The sequence below is a fragment of the Miniopterus natalensis genome, chromosome 6 (assembly GCF_054644295.1).
Source record: "Miniopterus natalensis isolate mMinNat1 chromosome 6, mMinNat1.hap1, whole genome shotgun sequence".
Lineage (NCBI taxonomy): Eukaryota > Metazoa > Chordata > Mammalia > Chiroptera > Miniopteridae > Miniopterus > Miniopterus natalensis.
In genome coordinates, this window is record NC_142086.1 from 6584076 (window position 1) to 6605645 (window position 21570).

Here is a 21570-nt window from a genome sequence, read left to right on the forward strand (position 1 = left end):
TTAACTACCATATATAGTGTTATTTCTGGAAGTCAGATTCCTAATTCCAAACAACTAACTTAGTAACAGGTGCTTGGAACACGTTCCCTTTACTAGACGGGGAATGCCTGAAGATTCTCTAAACACCTGTATACGTGGATGGAAATTTGGTTGGTATTTGTGTAATTCTAAAGTAGAGCCTAAATGGCGACCTGGTCCTTTTTAAAAACAAGTCTGTCTCCTCATTCTCAAAAGGAGAGAACTATGATCATTCATACAAAAGAAATTTTCCTCTGGTGTGGCTTTTACTGACCTAGAAGTCTATTGATATGCTTATTTAAATCTATCATGGGCATGTTTTTGAAGCATGCTTTGGTTTGTGAATATTAGCTTCCTTATGGAATGTAAGTGTGCCCTTTGCCACTAGAACAAATTGATTTCATCTATCTTCCTTCTCATCTTTAAGCATATTATTTAACTAACTTTTAGCTCTTCCAATATAAAGTAAAAATGTCTTACTACAATAAGAAGATTAACAAATAAAGTGGAAAAAAAAAAAGACTACTTATGAAAAAGTATTTTAGAAATCCGGTTCTTTTGATTAGTAACCAGCTTTGGTACCAGAAAAACTTCAAAGTGCTCTCTAAACATTGAATTTTCATCAGCGATGCTGCAAGCCTTAGCTCGCTCTCATCTTTCATGCTTACCCATGCAACAACTTCAAAAGAATAAAAAGAATGGTAATCTCTCAAAGCAACCCTGTGCTAGGGCCAGTGATCTTGTTTTCAGCTATCATGCATTCACAACCAAATAACTGCTTCATTACACTATGCTTTATTAAACATAATAATTAACATTGTGTTACAAATGAGTAAATACTCAAACCATTCAGAAATGAAATCCAAGCCCAAGGGTTTCTAAAAGAAAATGAAAAAAAATTAGGGTCAAATGTCAACATCTTCAAGGGAAAGAGATCATTTAAATGTGTCTTTTACTTACTGAAATAGGTTGTGCATATTTTATTGTTTTTGTCCTCTTGCTTGTTATAATCCAGCCAGTGAGTGTTCAAAGAACATAAAATCCTACAAATAAGTAAACTGAGTATGAGTGAATTTACAAAAGGCAACAATTTAAGACCAAAAGTCTCCCATGTAATCTTTGATCCCAGAAAGCAATTATCTTTCCCAGTGGTGCTCCAGAAAGATGTGATTTGTCAGTGGGAGAAAAATAAAAAGGAATTTATAAGTTTCATGATGCTTGTATGTTTAATTTTCAGAGCCAAAGTAACTTGAAAACCTTATCTGAATCAGCATGGTCTGATCAGTCAAAATTTGGGTGATCCAGACTGTAGAATTAGATTGTAGAGCATTCGGGGTCAGTGCGCGAAGTGGTAGTAGACACTGACCTTTGAACAGGAATTAGCTATATCCTCGTGGACTGTGTGGTCAGCAACGAGAGAGTCATCTGAGAAAGGACCGAAAAACTATACCAGAGGGAACTTTGGAGGCAAAAGATTAGAGCTATGGGTTGTGGTGCTGGCCCTGAGCCACAGGAGAACAAACATTAGGATGTACTTATGAATTGTGCTGTTTTAGATCAGAGAATGTCCTCACACCAGCAGCTTTTGAAAGGTCTCTTGCAACAAAGTCTCTTTTAAAAGATCTCTTACAATAAAATGGAGACAGCATTTAAAATTTAAAAACGTAATTCTTCCTATCAATTTATTTTTATAAGTCAATAATTTATGTTGGTACCACAGGTGAGAAATTGTTTTAAAAGCTATGCTGGCAAAAGTGTCCAAATGTTTTATAATATCATTGTAAAAAGGAAGAAAGGAATGGGAGCCATTAGATATTCTCTGTGAGTATTTTCTCACTCGGACACTGAAGTAAAAGTTATCTTTTAGACGACTGGGACATTATCTCTATCAATGCTTCTCCAGTTTCTAGTGTGCCGAGAATCGCTGACGGTGCGGAGAATTGCTGAGGGCAATTTTGGCCCACAGCCTGTTACATACAAGAGGTGGGTAGGGCAGATTAAAGATGGTCTCTCTTTTGATATAAACATTAAGTATAGGGATTATCAGTAAGGCCAAATTAAAGTTTTGAGAAGAAGGGGTGTGTGTGTGTGTGTGTGTGTGTGTGTGTGTGTGTATGGACGTGCATGTGTTGTGTGCACTTGGAGAGACTGGTGTGGATGCGGAATGATCAATGTGGAAAGGCCCGCAGGGAGTGGCGAATTAGAAAGCTCAGCCAGGTGAGCGGAGGAGGACAGGGAGTGAAAGAAATACTGGGTGGCAGGCAAGATGGGCTGCGCTTGGTTATACTTGCAGATGAAAATGGGACTTGAGGGTGACTACTTAGAAAGTACGAAAACCTAGTGCTCTCCAATAAGTTAGAGTAATTTCTCTTAAATTTCTGAAGAAATACTCTCTCTCTCTCTGTCTTTCTCTCTCTCTCTATATATATATACACACACACACATACACACCATTTTTCATATACATAATTATGCATTCTCTCAGTATCATCATTAATGTCACTAGGGAATTATTTTTAGTTTATATATTTCCCAAGTGTCTTTCAAAGATGTTGAGTGAATAGGGCCTATTATTTCCCCCCCAGCAGCACACATTAATATAACCATACGATTTAGAATCCTAAAACCCTGAAGAACAGCAAAGTGTGGGGGGTAGAGTGTAGGTGTATTTTTAAATTCCATGAGTTTTGGTGAGCGGGTTGAAAACGCTGGGCAGTGAGGGAGGTGCTGGAGGGACATCGGGAACAGGAGACAGCAATCTCTTGGCACAGGTGTTACTAGGCGTCTGTTCTTCCAGCACCAATCTCCACACCAAAGAGAAAATGTATTTAATGAAGCAGGAAGCTGGAAAGCAAGGGCAGAGACACACCGCCGTGGTCAGATGGGAATGTGCGCCCCTGTGTCATCTCCTGACTCTGGGTACATGCGGGGGGCAAGAAAGGCTCTCCCACATTCGGAGCAGCGCCTCGCCCTTGTTAAGCAAGGAAACTGCCCTGAGCTTTACCCGGGGTCCGCAGTTGGGATGTCTGTGTTCACCTGTTTTCAGTGAGTGTGAAAAGGAGCGGAGGCGAGGCGGAGGAGCGGAGGGAAGGCTGCCTGGCAGCAGCGCCCCCCTGGACGTGGCCCGCTGGCCCCAGCTCACCAGGAGGAAGCAGGCGCCCACCAGCGCCGCCTTGACCTTCACGTCCAGGTCCGCGGGCACGTGGATCCCGAAGTTGTCCGCGTTGGTGAACACGTTGTTGACGAACCCCGACCAGTACTTCGAAATCTTCCCAATTGTAAGCTTTTCGTTAATGGTCTTCACCTGCAGGGAGACGAGGGGTTTTAAAGTGGAGGGTGAGGCAGAAGGTTTCCTGCTCCCCCTAAGCCACAGGGGGATGCCCTTCATCCCTTGATATGAGCAGGGTGTGTGGGTTTCAATTTCCAGTTCACTCTTCAGGAATTTTGCTTTTCTGACAGTTTTCTAATGCATCATCGTTCTTTTTTATTTTTGGATTCGGATGGAGACTGTGATAGCAACAGAGAATCCAGGCCAGCCGGCCCCTAGACGGCAGCAGGCCCGGAGCCTCCCCAGGGAGGTAAGTCCTTCACTGCAGGGCCGGGCTTTCAAGCTCAGTTCGTCATTAAGAGAGAGACAGACAGAGCAAGGGAAAAAAGACATGTTGGAGAAAGGTTTTAGAAGGAATTAGCTTCACGTCTAGGTACAATTTTTAAAATTTTATTGCTTATTTTATAATTACAAACACATTTCAATATTATTAACATTGCTTAATCTCATTTTTATACTCTATTCGACATTTACTAGATCATTCCTTTATAACCAACCATAAGTCCTATTTTTGCATTAAAAAGTCCTAATATGCCACACAGGAAATTCAGACTAATCTGACATAAAAAATCTATAGTGCTCCTCAGCTAGAAGGCTTGCAGAACGAAACTTATCAGCTAGTCATTTGTTTCCTGTTTCCCATCCAAGGGCTGAAAGGGATTCAGGATAAACTTTCACTTTCAGTGTGTCAGTAGGATACAGAAATGGAGGAAGTTACTTAGGACATGCCTGCACCACAAATACTAAAACTCCTATGTCTAAGTTCTTCTTGAGCATACGGCATGTTTTTCACACTTTACTCTTACGACAGCCATACCAAGTGCTTTTGGAGTGGGGTGGAGTTAGGAGATCTCATTTTGCAAAATTTTACATTGTACTCTATGTGACTGTGGTCCCCTCAAGTCCTACAAACTGAATGTCCTAGGAGGACATACATGAATGAATGGATAAAAAATAAATATACAATTTAAATCAGACCATCTCCTCTGCCTAAGATGTACTTCTAAGAGAAGCTGTAAGATAATTCGTATTGATACAGACTAAATATGCAACTACTTACTGTTTTTTAACATTCGATGTACACAAACACATTTATGTGAGAACAGATAATTTTACAAAACAAAGTTGGCAAGTCTTATGAACATAACTTTTTAAATCGTAAAGGAATGTGCTTCTGAGATGAGATCTGAACTGGGGCATGTTACCACCAGGGCTATAGGAAAGACGATATAATTTAAGTGATTCTAAACTATATATATTTTCTTTATATCATGGGTGCCATACTTCCACATAAATAAAACTTTCGTAGTATGTTTAAAAAATTCCTTAGTATTTCTGAAATTACGAGTTACTCTAAGGATGTACAATATTGGTTTATTACATTATTTCACAAATATATTATTTTCTAAATTTATTCGAGATATTTCATGATTTGAACATGAAAAAGAATTGAATTATGTTGCAAAAAAATCAGGACCTAAGTGAAAAATTCCTTCATTTAATCAATCATACCTCAAAATCCACATCGCCGAAACAGCCACATGTTGCACAAGGACCAACAATATTCAAAATATCTTCTTTGTTTGCATTTTGGATTGTGAATTTAGGCAGAAAGGGGTCCCACTTCTGTGCAACATAACCAACTATAGTACCAGGAGGAGCTTGGATTTCTAACTGTAAGGAGAGATAATAATAAGATTTTCTAAGGTCATCGTATTTTAATTTTATTATAATGTAAATTTACTTCTAAACAATATATTTTTAGGAAATTATTTTCATATTCTACAAATCATTTTAATTTTAAATATCTGCTTCTAAGGAAGCAATGCAGTGTTTTTTTTTCATATTTTATAGAAACTAAGAAACTTACTGTATAGCTATATGTTTGGCACTATGCATTAAAAGTCCATGCCTTTAACCTTACTTCCCTAAAGAGAACCTATCCTAGAACTATCTTTTGACTCTGGGACACTGGCTTTTTTGCCATTTTTGTTGCAGTTACAACAGTTGTGAAGCATGGGAAGCTGTTCCCAATGAGGGACCTAATATCTACTCCCTTTCAGTTGTTGCCACAAAACACATATTTTAATCCTCTTATCAATTATTAAATATTCATAATTTTTTTCTCTTCAGATTGTCAACTTCCAGATTCCCTGTGTTCTGTTAAAAGCAAACGCTTCTGCAGAGCTCAGTTAATACACACCAATATGATCCCTGCTTAACTTCTTCCAAAGTGTTAAAGACTAGCAATGATTGCATTTTCAACTTTACTTTAGTATTTTACCCATTACCCTCAATTCTAATTTCTTTATTTTCTATCACATTGTATTTCAGTAGGTTAACGTAGCCAAATCAAATCCTTTGTAAAACAAGCTGGCAGTGGGTGCAAATAATGAAAATTGTTTGCTTTTAAGTCAAACTAACCCTCCGTCATTATATCTCATTTTGTCTTTTCTTTTTATTAAGTTCATAGTCTTATGTGTATGTCCATAGTGTTTTTACATAGACAAAAGTGGTTTCAACAAGACTGCTTAGAATTATAGAATTGTTCTGGGATCACTTTTAAAGTTATTGGTTTGATTATGGTGAAATTTTTAAAATTATTAATGGATATCAAAATACATCTTATGTTTAATTTAATACTGACTACTATGAAAATAAAACAATTATCAGAAATATTCAAATGGGCATATATTCTGTGATTATACTGACTAAACCATTTTGGGGCATATTAGATCTTAAATATCCTCAGTAAGACAATGGAAATTCTTGGGCTCCATGTATGAGTACCTTAGCTATCTTATTAGTTAGCCAGGTGATTAGCTATAAATAGCTGGAGAATTAGTTGGAGAATAACCTTCCCTAACTATCCTCCTTTTATTAAAATTTATTTCCATTGTGCTGAATAGAGTAACTCACACACAGGCCCTTCATAGAGACACTTGCTCTTGAATAAGGACACTTGGGTCAAGTCCCGTTTATGATATTTTCTAGATGTGTGACCATAGCTAAGTCATCTCCAATTTCTAAGCACCAGTTTCCTCAACTGCAAAACGTGGAGAGTAAACTATGCTTTCTAGCCCATAGAGATGTCATGATACCGAAGACATCAAAGCAAGTAAATGTTCTTGATCACCTGCATTATGTCAATAATAGTCATTATTACAGGTCCATTAAAGTGTAATGGAATCAATTATATATAAAACAATTGAATGGCTCCCTCTAGAACAATAACATTGTCTTTTCCAGACCTCAGTGTTCGTCATAAATGAGTGAATGCGATGTGACATTCTGTACTAAGTAACATTACCTAACCAGGAGGGAACGCCTTAGGAGAGTTCAGTGTCACTTGGCACTTCCTGAACTTTGCTACCATTAGAGAAGGCAGAGGGACAAAGGGTAGGTTTACTTAATGGTATTACAATTACATGCTAATAACAAGATTCAGGAAGATATGCATCATTTACATGATGCATGAGCTGTCCTCACCAATTAACATCATGGAAGCCACTATCATTTTTGATTAGAAAGGAAAAAAAACAGTGGTTTACCAAATCTTCAAGCTGTTCTGATTCTAAAGGAGAGACATACTAACCCAAACTATCGAAAGGTTGATTGCCCCATAGTTCCAGATGAGGGTCATTTATTAAAGAAATAGTTGCCAGTCTTTTGAAAGGTAGGGGAAAGAGCACGCCAGAGCCAATGACTGACCTCTTGTAGGTAGCAAGGGCACCAGCAGCTGTTACACCTCAAGGGCCGGCTCACGGTGATCACCTCTCGACCCGAGTTGTCGGTGATCCTCAGGGTGCAGGACCGCAGTGTGGAACAGAAAGTGCGATTGAAGCAGACGCTTTCCTCCACGGCAAAGTATATTCTTTGTCCCAAGCTGTTTTTAATCTCATATTTGTTCGAGGTTTCAGTTCCAAGTATCACTGATGGAGCAAAAAAAAATTCTTCAAAATAATGCCTTGCTTAGAATCATGTCTTTAAATAAGTAAAAGGGGTAGTGTTATTAAAACAAACAAATATGGTGACAGACTATTTATTAAGAATATGGTAACTTCTTTATGAAAATCTACTTCTGTGCTCTAAAACTTGAGGACTTTTCCATGGAAGTCAAACTAAACTCTGAGAACCAAGCTGCGCAATTAATAAAGTTTGATTCTAGATACATGATCCGCTTGGAAACATGCAATTCCACTCATCAACTAAGAAAGTAATGCTGTAATGAATAATCTAATGCTGTACTGATATAAAAATTCTGTCATTGGTATGAAATTATTGGGACAAATCATATGATAGTGAGAATTTTGTCTAAAATCTCTGTCTGGTAGTATATCTACAGCTGCATACTATCTGCTATTTCAATTTTGACATGTTTTAGAAATGATATAGTATGTTAAGGACAAAAAATACTCAAGTAATTGCATTCAGTTAGTCATACTTGTAATTTTGTTTATTGTTAAATAATTTGCCCTTTTGTGAATCGCTGATGAAATGATAAAACAGTGAAATTTTGTTTTGATGAATTTTTTAGAAATTTAGTCTCCAACTTGATTTCTATTCCTGGAACTGTTAAGAAAAACTTAATGTATTAGCAACCATAGAAATGATCACATATCTTTTCTTTATTTTAAGATTAAAAATAATGTTAGATTTCTAACGGCAATACCACCAAGACTTGGGGAGTTTTATGCTTTTAGGTTTATTTATGTCAGCCTAATAATTTTACTTTCAATGTTTATTTTTAAAAAATAAAATAGCACTCTTTTTGACCTAAAGCTGTTCTAAACATTAAACTTGATTTTTTATAAAATATTTAGATGTAAAGGAACTTCTGAAACGTAAAATATTTTCAACAACTTTAATAAGTAGAGAATATACTTACTTCCGAGAAGCTCCACCTGCTGGTGTATAATTATCAGGTCTAACTGTGAAAGGGTGACATAAAGGAAATAAAAAATATTATATCACAACACATTGAAAACGTTTGGAGATATTTTTAACCTGTTTACTAGACTATATGAAATTAGGTGATTTTTATGTTCTCTATTATTGAAACTGTTGAATACAGCTCATATTTTATGATAAAAAAGTAAAATGTTTTTTATTCAAGTGAAAATTAAAAATTATAAGAACCTTGAAAATTCTAAAGCAGAAGTGCCCAGAATATAAACAGAAACTGTGGTTAACTATGTTTTCTTTCTGTGGTAATGGGATTAAAGAGTAGCTGTTGGAAACAATACTTTGAGAAGATTTTTAAACACTCTCTGAATAATAATGCCTATGATGTTTTAAAAGTTACCCCCTCCCCCACCTTGCCTGGCTGGGTGTGGCTCAGTGGTGGAGCATTGACCTAAGATTCAGGAGATCGAGATTCAATTCCCGGTGAGGGCACATGCCCGGGTTGCAGGTTCGATCCCCAGTGGGGGGCCTGCAGGAGGCAGCCGATCAATGACTCTCTCGCATCATTGATGTTTCTCTCTCCCTCTCTCTCTCTTTCCCTTCCTCTGTGTGAAATCAATAAAGATATATTTAAAATAAAATAAAATAAAAGTTGACCCCCCCTTTCTTTTTATAAGGAAATGAAATAAAACAAGAAGGATCTGAATGTCTGGCCCCTCCTCCCCCCCCTGCCTAACTTTACTCCCACCGGGTCATGCAGCCCCATTGCCCTCAGTGATAATACGTCTTTGTTACTGCAAAAAGAACTTATCCTGGAAAATTTTCTCATTCACACCTTCCTTTGGACTGGAAAAAAACAGAAATCCTGCAGATGCTGACAAAGTATCAAGTTAAGCAGAATAAGAGTTATGTCACTAAATGCATGACAATTAAATTTGCCTTATGTAATTAGAAATGAAATCAATTTACAAGGATAAAGTATTCATACAATTGAGAAATGACTATATTAAAAAGACAATGCAAATTGTTTTTTAAAGAAAATATTGAAAATATGTTTTTAGAATGAATGAATTGTATTTGTATATATTTTAAATTTGACAGTCAGTAGTTAAAGACATAAACACTGAATATAATGCTGATCATTTGTCTTTTTTAATGTTTAGTTTTCTGTTTTGCCTTTAAGTTTACTTTATTCTCCTTCCACATTAAAAAAGTCACATGTGACTGTTAAACTGAAGTAGTCATTACTAATATTTGGCATTGATTGGGCATCAGAACCCAGAAAGCTGGAAGTGAGGTGATTTCCTTCATTCTCCTTGTATATACTGAGGTGGAGGTTAAACTAATATCATTTCTTTAATTCAAATCTTGTTATTGATAAAAGTGTGCATGTGACCTCTTAAGATTTATAAAAAAAAGCTTTCAAAAAATAATTTATGACTTAAGATATTCTAAAACCTACTTTAACAATTCTGGCAATTAAAAAATTAGAATCTACCAAATGGGAGAAGATATTTGCAAATAACAGCTCCAACAAGGGGTTAATGTCCAAAATATATAAAGAACTCATAAAACTCAACAATATAAAACAAACAATCCAATTAAAAAATGGGAAGAGGACCTGAACAGATACTACTCCCAAGAGGACAAAAATGACCAACAGATATATGAAAAGGGGCTCAACTTCATTAGCTATTAGGGAAAATGCAAATCAAAACTACAAGGAGCCTGGCCGGCGTGGCTCAGTGGTTGAGCATCGACCTATGATCCAGGAGACTGAGGTTCGATTCCCTGTCAGGACACATGCAACCTGGGTTGCAGGTTCTATCCCTGGTGGGGGGAGTGCAGGAGGTGGCCGATCAATGACTCTCTCTCATCATTGATGTTTCTCTCTCTGCTTCTCCCTTCCTCTCTCTGAAATCAATAAAGATATATTGTAATAAAACACACACACAAAACTACAAGGAGGTACCATTACACACCTGTTAGAGTGGCTGTTATGAACAGGATAAGTAATTACAAGTGTTGGAGAGGTTGTGGAGAAAAGGGAACCCTCACTCTCTGCTGGTGGGAATGTAGACTGGGACAGCCACTATGGAAAACAGTGTGGATGCTCCTCAGAAAATTAAGAATAGAATTACCATATGACCCAGCAACTCCTCTTCCGTGTATCTAATTGAAAAATTTGAAAACATTTATTTTCAAAGATATATGCACCACTATGTTCATTGCAGCATTATTTACATTGGCCAAGACATGGAAACAGCCGAAGTGTCCTTTGATAGATGATTGGATGAAGAAGATGTGATACATATCACTCATCCATAAGAAAGATGAAAAACTGCCATTTGTGACAACTTGTACGGACCTTGAGAATATCATGCTAAGCGAATTAAGTCAGACAGAAAAAGTTAAGAACCAAATGATTTCACTCACATGTGGGATATAAAACTGAAAGCAACAAATGAACAAATAAGACAAACAAACAAACAAACAAAATCATAGAGGCAATAGCATGGTGGTTACCAGAAGGAAGAGGGGGGAGGCTGTGTGATAATGGAAGGAGGTTTGACTTTCAGTGCTGGGCACACGATGCAATATACAGATGACATCATAGAATTATACACTTGAAACCTATACAATTTTATTAACCAATGTCACCCCAATACATTTAATAAAAAATTATAATCAGTTTTTTGTAGTGTACTGATGTTAGTTCTGCTCTCTTCTTTTGAGAAAAATGGAGGGCTTTAGGAAGAGAAGTCACACGCCTCATAAAAGCCACCCATGATGATTTAGCAGTGGATCTATCTAGAAGTAACTTAGGGATGGGGGCAAGAATAAGGTTTGAGTGTAGGAACTTTAAATATTAGTGGTATGCATGGATCAAGTTTTAGTCTTCAAATTGACAGGCCATCAATTAAGATCCACTCCACAATGGAAGGGGAAATGGTACCTCTGTGACATCTAATAACAGCAGTTGTTTATTTAATGACTACTCGGAGGTAGTCACTGTGCTAAATATTTTGACATAGTGTCTGATTTAATTCTCACAAGAAGTCAGAGATAAATATCCTTATGTTTTACATGTGAGGAAACAAACCCAGACAGATTAAGTAGTTTGCCCAAGAATTGCTGTTTGTAGATGGTGAGGCTGGGGCTTGAACCCGGGTTGTCCCGTAGCCAATTTTGATATGCTTTCCACCCTGCTGTACTGGCATCACTAGGCTAACCTTAGAAACTGGGAAAACAGTTCTTAAGTGCACCGTGGGACTTCTGAATACCTTTCTTCCATATTTTCTCTACTCCTATATTCACCCCATCTTCTGCGATAACATTTGGTTTGATTTGACCTATCTCTGTGAGAAAACCTCCTGCATTTGAGGGTTTCATTTTTGGTTGGTCTTGTAGTTTGCTTTTAGTCCTAGACCACTTATCAACCACAGTCCAAATGAGCCCTTTCTATCCATTGCTATTAATCGATGAACTAGGAATTGTTGTAAAGTTTAAACTTTAAACTTCATTGAATCATATATTCAGGTGTTAGGGCAAGGAAAGCACTCCTGATGTATGAAAGCAATAGAATGGGTATCTAATGACAGCCTTGGATATATAGCTAATAATAAATTCTTCTCCATAATTTATTAGGTTTCCAGATCTCAGTAATTGCATTTAATATATGTACAGTTGACTCTTGAACAACCCAGGTTTGAATTGCATGGGTCCATTTATGTAGATTTTTAAAATAAATATTGTTAATGTATTTTCTCTTACTTATGATTTTCTTAATAACATTTCTTTTTTTCTAGCTTACTTTATTGTAAAAATGCAGTTTATAGTACATACAACATACAAACTTGTGTTAATTGACTATGCTATCAGTAAGTCAATAGTAGGCTAAGTTTTGGGAAAGTCAAAATTACACGTGGATTTTTGACTATGCAGGGGGTCAGTGTCCTTAACCTACATGTTGTTCAAGGGTCAACTGTACTTCAAAATAAACTGAGTCTTTACATATTTTTTGTAGACTATAACTCACTGCTCTTACCTATAGGTAACTAAGTTATAATAATTAACCTTTGACGCTTGTAGAATAAAATGTCTTTGACTATTATGAACATGCTAATCTTACCTGGAAGGAGAAGCTATTAGTTTTATTCTTAGGTTTAACTTACATGGAAAACATAAACATATACACATATGTGCATATATACACATACATAGATAATATGTATATATGTTTATAGACATACCTGGGAATCTATTTACAAATTGTAAATGAAAAAAAGTTGTTCAATAGTGATTGTGTGGACTTGAATAAAAGAGAGTAGATTATTTTTATAAAATTTACTTGGATTTTTTTAATTTAGAGAATTTGGTATATTTTTGTTTATTTTTCTGCTTATTTATTGAAGAATATACTATTTCCAAAAGTTCATAATTTTACTTAATTCTTATGATTTTTAGGTAAAAGTTAATGCATAAAAATTTATTCTATATATGTCTCTTACAGACTTGTGGTATAAAGCTTTTAAAGTGGTCATTCATCCCATTATATGTACACTGCTTTAAAACAAATATGTATCCTTTTAGGAGAAAGTGAATAAACTATCTTTACCTTTGAAGTAAATATTCACCAATTTGTGGTATATTTTTGTTTTCTGTAAAATATTGCCAAAGGTATATTCTTGGAAAACTGACTTTGTTTTAGAACTGAAGCCAGTGAGTGTATATCTCTATTTATTGAATGTGAAAAAAAAAATGTATTCATGTCAAGCATCTGGCTCTGGGTGTGTCATCATTCATGGATGGAAGAAGAATATGTGATGACCATATGTGATCATCAAACCTCAGCCCTCTGGCACTGGTCTATCACTCTTATCCTTGGCAAAACCTTGTCTGACAACGTTCCCAAACAGCTTGCAGCAGTTAATCAACTCTAGTCAGCTATTACAGCTGATCCTTTCTGCAGATGGAAGATGGTTGGTTAGCTTTCCCAGCTCTTTTACATATCTCCCTGAGCTCCCCAGTCTCTAAAGTACATTTGTCTGCCAGTGGGTTTCTGGAGAAAGCATCTGCAATTATAAACATTTTCCCAGGAACATATGCTGCATGCAGCTTAAACCCTATCAGGCATAACAGAAATCTCTTGTACCTTAAGGGAATTAACACGGAGATTTGATTTTGATAAAGGAGATAGACTTTATAGTTTGAAAGAATGCCAAACAAGCTGAAAATTGCAGCAGATGTGCTGACATCTCAATATTAGTGTGAGTGTATTTCTAATCTTTTGTAGAATAAAACACCAAAGCAACAATAATATATAAAAAATATAATTGCTATTCATGTGTCACATAATTCAGATGATGACATTTCTTGACTGAATTATCATAAGGCTAGAATCATGGCTTACCCTCCAATGATGACTAGTGACTATATCTGTTAATAATATGATTTTTCACGCAAATTGGCCTGGAGATGCAACAATGTCAAAGACAATATTATCAACTTGGTGTTTGCTTTCCCTTGGATTTTCACCCACCTTCTGAGATTCAGTTGAAGACACTGAACTCTCAGCCCATTGCAGAAGCCTCTCATTGAGCATAACAACCTTTTTTCTCTTCTGTGCACCTGCACACATTATAGTCGTGCTCTTATATGGCTTTGGTGCACAGCCTGGTACTTTTTGTCTTGCCAATTAGGTTACAGAATGTTTGGGTGAAAGGGGATAGGTTTTATGCTTTTTATATGTCTTGATTTTAGCAAGTACTCAATAAGTATTCTTTAATTAAATAGCTGTAGGTGTCTGGACATACATATTAGACAATTCTTTGAAGATTAATTTGCTGACACCTTGAGCAGTGAGCCGGAGGATGAATATGCTAAGTAGCTCAATAAAAAGTGTTTAGTCTCATTCTCTATCAAATAAACACAGAAACTAAAAGTGGTAATAAATGTAAACATAAATTTCTTCCCTCAAAATAGAAATACATAAAATTTAAAAATTTATAATTCTAGGGTATATAATGCTATTCTCACTTCAGTAAGTTATTTGTTGAAGTCCTTCAACCTTGGTTGAAAAGCAAGAAACCACGTTTGTATTCATTTTTAAGGGGAAACATGTATAGAGATAGAGAAATAAAAACACCTGGCTTAAATATTCTAGGCCAGGAGGGAGGCTGCCTGGCGGAGAGTGACCTGGCTGCCACACTTGGTTCACTGGATAGGAAGGTGAGACATGAAGCTCGTGGTCTGGGTCTGAAGCTCCAGGAAGAAAACCAGGCAGACCTCTACTTCTTTGGTTCGGTGGATCTGCAAGAGAATGAAATTTAAATTCAGGCCATTACACTGAGTTTTTCTTATAATATTTGTTACTTCTTAACTCAGTGGGTAGATTCTCTCCTGCTCCCCTTTACTTCATTTTCCCCTCCTCACTGTCACCACCACTTGCCCCCTAAAGCAGAGAAAATGAGTAGAAGATTGCTAGTAGTTGTTGTGAGAAGTTGGATAACTTGGGCAAAGTACAATTTTAGAAAATATATTTTTGAAGGCTGAAAAACTTCTGTTCAAAGAGCTAAAAAAGTATATCTTCATAGCAGCGTTATTTACAATAGCTAAGATCTGGAAACAGCCCAAGTGCCCATCAACAGATGAATGGATAAAAATCTGTGGTACGTTTACACAATGGAATACTATGCAGCTGTGAAAAATGATCTATTACCCTTTGAGACAACAAGGAGGGACCTGAGGATTATTATACTTAGCAAAATAAGCCAGTCAGAGAAAGATAGATATCACATGAACTCATAGGTGGAATCTAATGAACAAAATAAACTGACAAACAAAATAGATCCAGAGGCATAGAAGCATGGAACAGACTGAGGGATCTCAGAGGGGAGGGGTTTGGAAGTTGGGAAGAGATTAACCAAGGAACTTAAAGGCATATATGCATAACCCATGGACACAGACAATAGTGTGGTGAAGGCCTGGAGAGGGGTTGGGAGCAGGAAAGAGGGAGTCAATGGGGAAAAAAGGGGGGGGGGGGACATCTGTAATACTTTCAAACACAAAGATAATAATAAAAATTAAAAAGACAATCACTAAAAATATTATAAACTACAAAAGGAAAAGAAATGGTCAAATAAACTAAATATTCTCTACTCATAAAAGGATATCCTTAGATGTAGGTTTTGAATCATAATTATGACTTTCAAGGAATATTCTCTTTTCTCCAAATATTATGAGGCTGCCTCATACTTTGAAGAATATTCTGTGTCCTTATCAGTCGTCCTGTGATGACCAGCTTCAATTCTATGGGTCTTATTCTTCAGCCTGCACCAGAACCACCTGGAGAGCTTGTGAAAACAAGATTTCTGGGCCCCACTCCAGAGCTCCTGATTTAGTAGTTGAGAATTTGCATTTAGAAAGTTCCCAGGTAAGCTAATGCTGCTGGTCTGATGATATATTTTGAGAACTAATGGTTTAATTCTATATACTATGAGAATATTCATAACTAATTTAACAGCTTCTTAAGGACAACATAATATCTAATTTAGCTTAGGTCTCTCAGTATTTTGTATAAAAGCATTAAAAAATTAAAAAAAAATTATTGATTGAGAGAGAGAGAATGTAGAGAGAGAGAGAGAAACATCGATTTGTTCTTCCATCTATTGATGCATTCCTTGATTGATTTATGTATGTGCCCTGACCGGGGATCGAACTTGCAAGCTTGGCATAGCGGGAAGATGCTCCAACCAACTGAACTACCTGGCCTAGGCTAAAAAAATTTTTTGACAATATGAATCACTTTGTAGCTCACCCAATATTGTGAAGGATAAAATAATTACAGATTTCTATAATGTTTGGCTTTTTTTTTTTTTTCCCAAGAATCATTTGTTTTTTTTATTATTGCCAGGTAAAATTTTTGCTATTTCAATGATCTCTTAGATTGAAATCTGGAGATTTGCTATTCACTCTGCGTTAGTCTGGAACTTGTGTAATATTGTGCATAAGCCCTAATAAGTGGTGCATACAAAAATATTCTTCTTTGTTAAAGAATAAATTATACTTTCTACTATTATTTTCCCCTCATATGATTGCCATTTGGAGACCTCCCTCAATAGATAACAATTTTTCCCCCAAAATCTATCAGTGTTTTTACGTCTCATCTTTATTAATCCATTAATTACCAAGTTCTCACATGTGCATTCATTTAGTTTATCAGCACTATGCAGTTTAGAATTAGTGTAGGTGTGGATTAAGGTTCATGACCTTTCAAATATTAGAGGGGCCATTATAAAGACAAAGAATTCAGACTGCTCTAAAGACAGAAGAATGGAAAAGGCCCGGAAAATTGTTCTGGTTTTACTATAAGAAAGATGTTCATTCCTATTGCATGAAGATTTGAACAAGTATTCTCACACATGTTCTGAACTTAGTGACTTCTATGAATTCACAGTGAATTAAAATGGTCTCTCTTCAGCACTGACACACTCAAATTCATGGAAGTTGTGTATGTGTGTGGGGAGGGGGGAGTACTTTTCTGGATCTTTTAAATCCCTAAAAAATAAATTTGGAAAAAGACTGTGTTGTCTTGGGAGATGCTAAGTTCCTCACTATTAAAAGAATTCAAATATAGCCAGGATGAGCACCTAGACAGGGATTTAAAAACCCCCTAGTCAAAGACAGATGGCCATCTGTATGGCTCTGTGGCATTGAGAATTTGGACAAGCTTCAGGGATAAGGCCATATGGAAACAAACTTTTCACTTGGTCCTACTAAACTAGAGCTCCATGCCCATAACATAGCTGTTTGCTCCCCACCAGTACCCCATCCTGAACTTCTCTCAGAGCTGGGCAGACACAGAGGAGAGAGGCTTTAGAACTAACTCCTCTTGCTCTTGAGAAGGAGCCTGACTGGGACCCCAGGGTGTAACCTGAGAGCAAGACTATGTAGCACTATGTCCGATTTGGGAGAGGAGCTAATGGCCGGAGTAGCAATAACAACTGAAAAATAACAGGCGGCAAACATCTTTTCTTCAGCATTGGTGCCAAAAGCACTGTTGTCATTGACTTTCAGAGAAACATACAGGCAAAATTGTGATCTAGGGAAAACTCAATTATGATGATAAAATCCAGAATAGTGCTTCTTTTTGGGAGTGGAGGTATTGCCTGGAAAGGGAACTTCATGAGGTGCCAGAAATGTTCTGTATCTCAATCTTGGTGGTAGTTACACAAGTATATCTTATTTAAAAACCGTAGAGCTTAAATTGGGTGCTCATTATAACTTTTTTTTTTTTTAATATCTTTATTGATTTCAGAGAGAGCAAAGGAGAGGGAGAGAGAGAGAAGGAAACATCAACGATGAGAGAGTCACTGATCGGCTGCCTCCTGCCTGCCCCCGACTGGGGATCGAGCCCGCAACCCGGGCCTGTGCCCTGACAGGGAATCGAACCCCGATCGCTGGGATCCTAGGTGGACGCTCAACCGCTGAGCCACGCCCGGCCGGGCTCATTATACACATTACTGAAGGACACCTTATCCTTCAATTAGAAAAACACGGTAGGAATCCATTTCTAAAAATAGCTGGTAGAAGATTATCAGATCCTCCCTCATTGACAATTACTGTAAAGAAGATTAGTAAATTACTCTGATTTTATCTTGTAACCTATGTCTGCTGAAACAAAATGCTGGAGGTCACTGAGTGTCTTGCAAGGGGCTCTACATTCCCGACCCAGGTCTATGTAGGTTCTCAGACCTCACAGCAGGCCCGGAGGAATTAATACACTTGGGGCCCAGAGCGGACCACGGCCAACGTCTTCATTCATGATCTAGCCTCAGTAGGTCGACTGTTGGGATCCCTGTTCTGAGGTCACTTGCTTCCTCTCTGGGATTTCACTTCACGTTGGAGCAGCCCTTAGAGAGCGCCCTTGTTCAGTTTTGATCACCTTGGGAAACCTGTTTTTCTCAGACTTAAAACTTAGTTTGATACCAGCCTGTTTTTAAATTGTGTTTATTTACACTAAGAGGGGACTGCAAACCACACAAGTAATTCTTCGGTTCTGATGATATCTAGTATTCAGACTGTCCTTCAGTTTAGTGGTGTCAACTGAACCGCCTATAAAATGTTTGAAACGTCCAATGAACCTGTACCCCTGGGAAAATGGTCACTGCCAATAGTGTCTTGGGCCAGAGAACATTCATGACGTTACAAATAATGTCTTTAAACATATCTGAAGAAAACTGTCCACAAAAATGTTTAAGTAAATAATGATGATAATCCAACTTGCTACCTCAAATGTGATTTCTAATTCAAAAGGACCCTTCATTCTTGCTCCCTTTAAGCAGTACACGGTCTCTAGCTGAGGTTTCGTCCACTTCGTGTGTTATTTTTAGTAAGTTTCGGGAGGTTGGTTTTCCATCCAAAGTTTTACCTCTAAGTTAGTGTTGGACACTTATCATTAATGGACTTCCCTGCTTTCTTGGTCAGTTAATCATATTTTGATCATAGTGTTGCTTTCTAGTCACAAGTTTCTTCAAAGACTCAGACCACGGATAAAGCAGAAAGTCCTTTGAATTTCCACCTGGCTTTGAATTTCTATCTACTGTTTTAAAAATGTATAACTAGCTCATAAATATTTCAAGTACTCCGCAACTCTTTACCTTCCAGGCTATGGTTGTTCTGTAACTCCTGTTTTATAAAGTGATGAAGTGTTTTGACCTGAGTGTTAGTGTTAGTATTAAATGAAAGAAAAGACTCATCAAGATTTTTTTGTTTGTCTTCAGTATAAAAATGAAGCAAACATATGAAAATGAATGATTTTGATGTCTCATGTTTATATTTTACAATTTGTTTGAGCTTGTCCAGTGGTACTCAGGGACTGGTGTACATTAAATGTTGATGGAAACTAAAAAGTTACCTTTCCTGTTCCATATTAAATAGTATCCAAAGTGTATTTTGATAAAAGAAGCAAAGAAGTATACGTGTTTCTTTAAATGGATCATTAATTTAATTTAGGATATTTTAGATTGGTGGACTCTGTTATCCTGTTTGTAACTAGGTTAGGTTTCCACTAATTACTAATCATAATTTTTCATGATGAAAACTTTTCAATATATCTTAGAGTTTAATGGCTTGTTTTGATAATGGAATGAAAAATGCATTGCAATTTCATTTTTATGTAATTTCACAAGTGTTTTTAGTAACGTTGCAATCCACTACCTTAAAAAACAACCACATCTCTTATCTTTTTGAGAAGTTCTTTAAAGTAAGGAAAGTTAGACAACATTAATGATATTTATACAATTTCAGGGATTTGAGGAAAAAACTTACCATTTCCCTCCTCCAGTAGCTAATTAATCTGCTTGCTTAAATTAGTTATTTTTTGTTTGCACATATATATGTATATATATATATTTGCATATTATATATATAATTTACTATCAAAGAAATTTTGCAAGTTTTTTGCTTCATAGTTCATTAAATTTTTAAGATTTACCAATAACACATGTTGAATTCATTATAATAAATGACTGCGTCACATATTTTAAATAACAAATGGGAAATTTAAAAATACTGAACTGTAACACTTTTTAACTTATGTGTGAAAAGTTTTCTTCAAATCCCTTTAAACTTGGAAGATCAACCTGCCCTTGTGTTTGACATTAAATATTTCCATTCCAGATTTTGCTATGAAGATTTTCTTATTAATTCACTGTCTATATGATAACCAAGACACTGTACAGCTTAACTTTCACATTCTATCAGATAGTGTTGTTATTTTTTTTAATTTAATGCAACATGCTCCTCAGAGTTAAAATTTAAAAATTCTAATGTTTAAAAGAGACAAATGGCAGGTTTAAAAGTATCAACCTCTAGATTTTTAGTCATAATATAAAGAAACGTTCTTTAGCCAGTTATATTACTCTTACCTTTAGAGGCCATGAAGATTTGTGAGTCACTTCTTCAAAGCATTCAGGTTAAAAGAAAGGCTTCTCTTGTTGCAGCGAGAGAAAACACAGCACAAATAAAACTTCAGAAGGTGTCCTTCTGCTCCATGCCAGCTTACAAATAACAGAGGAAGGGAGCACCACCTGTGTTCTACCACTTTGAACAACAGGGAAGATGAAGCTACCACCAAAGGTAAACGCTACTCAGAAACTATCAAATCACTTGGTGGCTGAAGGAACAATTTAAAAATTTAAAAAGCCAGAAGGAAAATATATAACACTCATTTTGAAAATCTTGTTTCCACTTAGTGTTGTATTCCTTGGAATATATACTTTTGCATTCACTATACATTAGACATATTCTATTTCTCTGGTTTCTAGAAATCTCCAGTGCCAGAGTCTATGATAAAATGGTCTATCATGTATAAGTTCCTGACAGTTCTAAGTACACGTTTTTATATTTTGAAAATATTTGCACACCAACTTTCTTATTTTTCTCTCGAGATTTATACCTATTGTCTCCCTGCAAAACAAAAAGAGTATCTATTCCCTCCTATTTATGTACATAAATAAATCTTTATTTTCATTTTTAATTGGATTTGATGAATCAGAAGCATTTGAAAATACAAACCTTCAATAACCTTGTAGTTCATTGAAACATGCAGGTGATACTTAACTGCATTGCATACAGAGGGGGAAAAAGCACTGAAACCTTGACTAGCCAGCTCACATTTCTAAAGGAGCTGACCAGGTGACCATGGAAATTTGCTCACACGTCAGTTGCCCTGGATGGCACAATTTGCAAAGGTTGAACTTGCAGGATATACTGCATTATCGGGAACACTGTCTACTTCTAAAAATAGTTGAGCAGTCTGAAAAGGCATAAAGAATGATGAAAAATTATAAAGTGAGCCTCACAGGTTGCAGATAGCCAAAAGTTTAGGTTCTTCTTATTTGGCAAAGAGAGATTTCTTTTTATTATTGTTGTTTTGAAATGTATGGGATTAAAAAGAGCTGCCATATGAGTTGCAGGAAAGGTGTATAAACATGATCAGTATTTTTAAATTAAATTATATGTTTGCTAACTTTCTTAATGTCTGTCATGGGCATTTGGAAACCCTTTATTCTAAAGAAACTAAACTGATGTCAACACTGTCAAACCTGGTATTTTAAATTATGGCTGTAATGGACCAGTTAATTTTGACTTTCTATAGATAGCACCAATTTTGAAGTTAAAAAATGAAAATCTAAGTGAATTAAATGTATATTTTGACCTGTACAAAACCAACCACCTATGTATTTGTATTGGCCTTGTAACTGATGGATGGAATCTGATTATTTAACCTGCAATGGAGACTTTCCAGGCCATCT

The 21570-nt window shown here is 36.3% G+C and overlaps 1 protein-coding gene across 1 annotated transcript; it reads right to left on the reverse strand.

Moving 5' to 3' along the window:
* Nucleotides 1-798: 798 nt before the first annotated feature.
* On the reverse strand, nucleotides 799-21167 carry LOC107544014 (phospholipid scramblase family member 5). The gene is made up of 8 exons (XM_016221753.2): nucleotides 20182-21167; nucleotides 14400-14563; nucleotides 8235-8277; nucleotides 7058-7278; nucleotides 4859-5020; nucleotides 3161-3322; nucleotides 979-1061; nucleotides 799-896 (listed from the first exon to the last, which is right to left on the reverse strand). Exons 1-7 carry the CDS (start codon nucleotides 20192-20194, stop codon nucleotides 1023-1025), a joined length of 804 nt encoding a protein of 267 aa, XP_016077239.1. The 5' UTR covers nucleotides 20195-21167; the 3' UTR covers nucleotides 799-896; nucleotides 979-1022.
* Between the last annotated feature and the right edge of the window lie 403 nt (nucleotides 21168-21570).

Bases quoted from the DNA above. Each gene is read 5' to 3' on its own strand.
- LOC107544014 (XM_016221753.2), bottom strand. The intron at 8,278-14,399 runs GTGTTTTTATTT...ACCCTTTCACAG, and splicing joins GCCTAGAATATTTAAGCCAG to TTAGACCTGATAATTATACA. The intron at 3,323-4,858 runs GTATGATTGATT...GTCTCCCTGCAG, and splicing joins TCGGCGATGTGGATTTTGAG to GTGAAGACCATTAACGAAAA.